Source organism: Meriones unguiculatus, chromosome 7 (genome assembly GCF_030254825.1).
Source record: "Meriones unguiculatus strain TT.TT164.6M chromosome 7, Bangor_MerUng_6.1, whole genome shotgun sequence".
Classification (NCBI taxonomy): Eukaryota; Metazoa; Chordata; class Mammalia; order Rodentia; family Muridae; genus Meriones; species Meriones unguiculatus.
Window position 1 is genome coordinate 907,649 of NC_083355.1, and position 4,739 is coordinate 912,387.

The following is a 4,739-nucleotide window of genomic DNA, read 5'->3' on the forward strand; positions in this document are numbered from 1 at the left end:
AGCCATTGGCAATGTGTACTTGGTGGAAAGAGAGATTCATTGTTTTCTGAGCATATGGACACTGGTAGGGTCCCCATGCTCCAGAACGTGGCCTCACATCCAAGAACATATGGGCATCACTAAGTGGCTTATGACAAACAAACAAAATATGGGGGCATGAAATTGGGAGGGGTGAATTGGAAGGGAGAAACTGGGGGTAGGTATAATTCATTGTAAACATGTTTGAAATCTTAAAACAAAAAAATTAAGTTAAGCTATTACCTAATGACTCAAGGCTTAAATCAGAATCTTACATTGTCTTTTATATATTTATACATAATACATGGATATAAATTACCTCCCATTTCCATATAATTTTATAGCACCAAAATGGATTCAGTACTGATAATATCAACTTATGACAATCATCTGCTGCTATCAGGAGAGCCAATGCAGTCTGGCCTCTGTGGGTACCAGGCTTTCAATAGATAACACAGAAATGTACACAGGTATACACACAGGCAAAACACCCAAACATACAAAATACTTTTTTAAAAAGCTAAAACCAAGGTGCTCATGATAAAAATAAAATTTCATTCATCCTTTCTATAAGAGGTACAATAATATTCATATGAACCAGTACTTTCATTTGTTTCTTAAAAATATCACTTTATTAATGAAGTCGTTGAAGGCTTGTTTTACTTGTTGATTTCTCAATGTGTAAATAAAAGGGTTCAACATGGGAGCAATTGAAGTATTGAGAACAGCCACCCCTTTGGTCAGGGATGCCCTTTCATTTGCAGAAGGTTTGACATACATGAAAATGCAGCTTCCGTAAGAGATGGAGATGACAATCATGTGAGAGGAACAGGTGGAGAAAGCCTTTTTCCTCTGACTGGCAGATGGGAACCTGAGAATGGTGCTGATGATAGAGATATATGACAAGATCACTAGTGCCAGTGTGAACAGCAGGGTGAAAAGGGCAAAATAAAAGCCAATTGTCTCTAAAAACCATGTATCTGAGCAGGAGAGTTGTAAAATAGGGAAGTAGTCACAGCAGAAGTGATCAATGACATTCGAAGCACAAAAATCTAATTTGAGGAACAGCATGAGTAATGGGAAAATGGTCAGAAATCCTGCCAGCCATGAGGTGAGGACAAGAAGGATGCAAACTTTCTGACTCATGATGACAGTGTAGTGCAGTGGCTTGCAGATGGCGACATAGCGGTCATAGGACATAGCAGTTAGAAGAAAGAACTCAGACACTCCCATGGAGATGAAGAAAAATAGCTGAGCCAAACAGTTGTTATAGGAAATGGTCTTGACTTGAGTAATTATTGACCCCAAAAACCTTGGGATGGAAACACTGGTGAATATAATTTCTAGAAAGGAGAAATTCCGGAGGAAAAAGTACATAGGAGTCTTTAACTGAGAGTCTAGCAAGGTGAGGATGATGATGGTTAGGTTTCCACACACACTTAATACATAAGCTATAAATAAAAAGATAAAAATCACAACCTGAAGTTCTGGTGAGTCAGATACGCCCAAGAGCACAAACTCAGTGACCACAGAGTGGTTTCTCATGCTGATTTACTGCCCATAGAGTCTACTGATTAAAAATATCAAATCATAATTTTAATGTAAGAGAATTCAACTTTAAATATTGATATTACTATATCCAATGAAATGAAACGATATCTGTTCATCCCTGTTAAACAGAAAACATCTTGTTAAAAACAAAAGTATTTGTAAATGGATATATAAAGCCCCCTTCAACAATTATGCACAAATACTCTTCATACAGTCATAATTTCTATATGTTAGTGTACCTCTGAACTATAGATTTATGTAACAGTACTTTAATAGTATCTTTATTTTCAGTGTGAAACATTGTTTTCTGATTTCACATATTATATGCTTTCAGGACTGAATATATAACATTTAATTTCAATTCTAATAGTACTTCTAAACTTGTATAATTTATTGGTAGAAACTGAGCCCACAATCCTATTTGCTAAGCCTAAATGCTGTCATGGTTATTTTCCATCTTCATATGTGTTATTTTAAAATGGGTAAGGAAGTAAATGTGCTTGCAAACACAGAAATAAGACTAGATTTTCTTTTATTAGAAAAACAAATAAAACAGGCGATGATGGCATGTGCAGAAGCAAGACAATCTCTGTGACTTTGAGGCTGGCCTGGTCCACAGAACTAGGTTTGGGACAGACAGGGCACAAAAAGACCTTATCTTAAAAAGATGAAGTGAACAAACAAACAAAACCCAAACAAATAAATTCTTGATTTATGGTAATTAAAGCATGGATCAGTGGAAATAATTAAACAGAGCCAGCAATCAATAACTATTTTCTATGAATTCTGAGGCACTTGTATCATTTTAACATTTTCTTTTTACCAAGTTTACTTTGTGATTTTATAGCTAAACTTTCATAAGGACAAAAGGAACTCATACAAAGGTATTTTTATCTCAAAGTTAACTAGCTCTTTTCTTCTTAGAGAATTATCAGAATAAGTAAAATAGGATTTACTTCAGTCCAACCACAGATCTCTACACTGGAACCTATCTGACCTCTATCAGTCCCATTCTCCCCTGACATGTAACGGACAGCGCAGGCTGAGATGTAAGTTGTGATCAAATCTGTTCTCCTTTTCCTATGCTGGGCAGTTAGGCAAGTGATAAGTAAAATGGGTAATAGTGGGCATTAGTCACCTTTTCCTATTTTATTTTCCTATTTCCTTCTGAGCCTCAGGATTTTTCTCCTTAGAAATATGAATCTTTTTCATCAATATGTCATTGAGACTGACAGGTAACTCTTACATGGTTTACATAATAGTTAAAATATATTAAAATGTAAAATTAACAGTAACAAATATATTTAAGTGATAATTTGGGGATTCTTGCATTTTTTCAGTAAGGTAACCATCCAATTATGGGGAAAATGCATTTGTTCACAAATACAAAACACATAGTTTGGTATAAATGATAATACCACTTAGATATAAAACCCTAAAGTTGTCAGCCACAACTTAAATTCTGCCACTTAAAACACAAAACTAAAAATATTCATAATTCAGAAGATGTTTTCATCATTCAGGTCACTCTTGACTCTGTATATTGCCTTTCATGTTAAAAATACATGCTGTGATTCACATAGACTGTAAACCAGATGGAATGAGAGCTGGAGAGAAGAAGCCAACGAGGGAATCCTCATTTCTGTTTGCTGATCTATCATGGCAATAGCTTAGTTTCCACACCGCATTCCACTCAGTGACAGGATGAGCCTTCTGTATTTGTGAACCAAAATAAACTCAACCTTCTCCAAAATAAAAAGTACATGCTGAATTGCTTGTAAGGTTGTTAACAACCTCACTTAAAAATGAAAATAAATGTATCTTTAATCTCTCTTATCATTTCACAAAAACTAATTGTGCTATAAAACATTATAATCATTCTTGAAATTCTTTAAGAAAGTGAAACAACTGATACTGTTTTAAGACACTAGAAAATAAAATATTTCCAAGGGCACTGTATAAAATAAAATGGAAACCTGCACAAACATAACTACAGCTTTACCTTCTCTGGCCAGTGTGTTTATTCCTGATACACGCAACTAAAGACAAGAAGGATGCAAACAAAGTTCAAAGCCTGTACATAGTGTGTTGTAACCCATCTTTCTTCTCCCCCCCCATCTTTCTTGAAAACCAAGCAATATAGAGAGGCAGAGAAAAAAGTATACCAATCGACTGATAACATCCAACCTGGCTCCCTTTTGGTCAAGCAATTTTCCTAATAAGTGCATGGACTCAGTCTATGCTTAGGAGATAATTTATTCTCAACTCATTTGGGATTAGTTAAACCCAGGACTAAACTGCCCTCCAATGAGCTCCTCTTCGACAGTCTTACTGATATGTTACTAATTAGTAAATTCTGCCAGTGCAGAGCGGCATAAAGAACTAAAAATGCATTACATTGATGTCTTCAAAATTAGGATTATGTCTTGTCCTTGTTTTCATTTTATAGTTTCAAAATTGACATTTGCTCCATGATATGAGATCAGAGCCATAACAACCTATCCTTGTGCTGCCTTAGGGGTGTGCATTTCTTTTAGCTCTTAATTACTTTAAAGAAGATGTCCTATATTATACAGAATTTTGTTTTAATATATTACACAAACACAATCACACATTCAGATACTAGATTCTTTCTTGTGTACTTTATTGTATTTTGCTACAAATGCAGACATTATGAGATTTTACCATAAAAACGTTCTACAAATTTCTTATCTTGTTTTTTCAGTTGACACAGAGTAATGAAGTCATTTTTTGTCAAGCTGTCTAGAAAAAAAATTCATCCTCTTTTAGCAATTACATCAGATAGCTAAAGAGATTTGTATATAATTTATTAATTTGACTGTTGGTTAATGGGTTCGATCCACATTTCATTCACTAGAAAATCTCTGCCATCACAGAACAGCATAAGTAACTTAAAATCATTTAACTACCTTTTTAAATTAGGGTTGCATTGCTGGTAAGAGTGCAAACTTAGACAGCCACTGTGGAAATCAGCATGGTGGTTGCTCAGACAGAAAGAACTAGATCTACCTCACGATCCAGCTGTGCTATTCTTGGGCATATACCCAAAGGATGCTTCATCCTACCACAAGGACACTGTTCAACCACATCCATTGGCTTTATAAATTCATAATAAAAATTGGAAACAACCTAGATGTCCCTCAATAGAA

At 35.0% G+C, this 4,739-nt stretch overlaps 1 protein-coding gene across 1 annotated transcript; it reads right to left on the reverse strand.

Annotated features, from left to right (window-relative positions):
- Positions 1-624: 624 nt before the first annotated feature.
- LOC110542732 (olfactory receptor 6C3-like) lies at positions 625-1,563 on the reverse strand. Its single transcript, XM_060388383.1, has one exon. It carries the CDS (start codon positions 1,561-1,563, stop codon positions 625-627), a length of 939 nt encoding a protein of 312 aa, XP_060244366.1.
- Between the last annotated feature and the right edge of the window lie 3,176 nt (positions 1,564-4,739).

Coding starts and splice junctions, on each gene's coding strand:
- LOC110542732 (XM_060388383.1), bottom strand. CDS start 1,563: ATGAGAAACCACTCTGTGGTCACTGAGTTTGTGCTCTTGGGCGTATCT.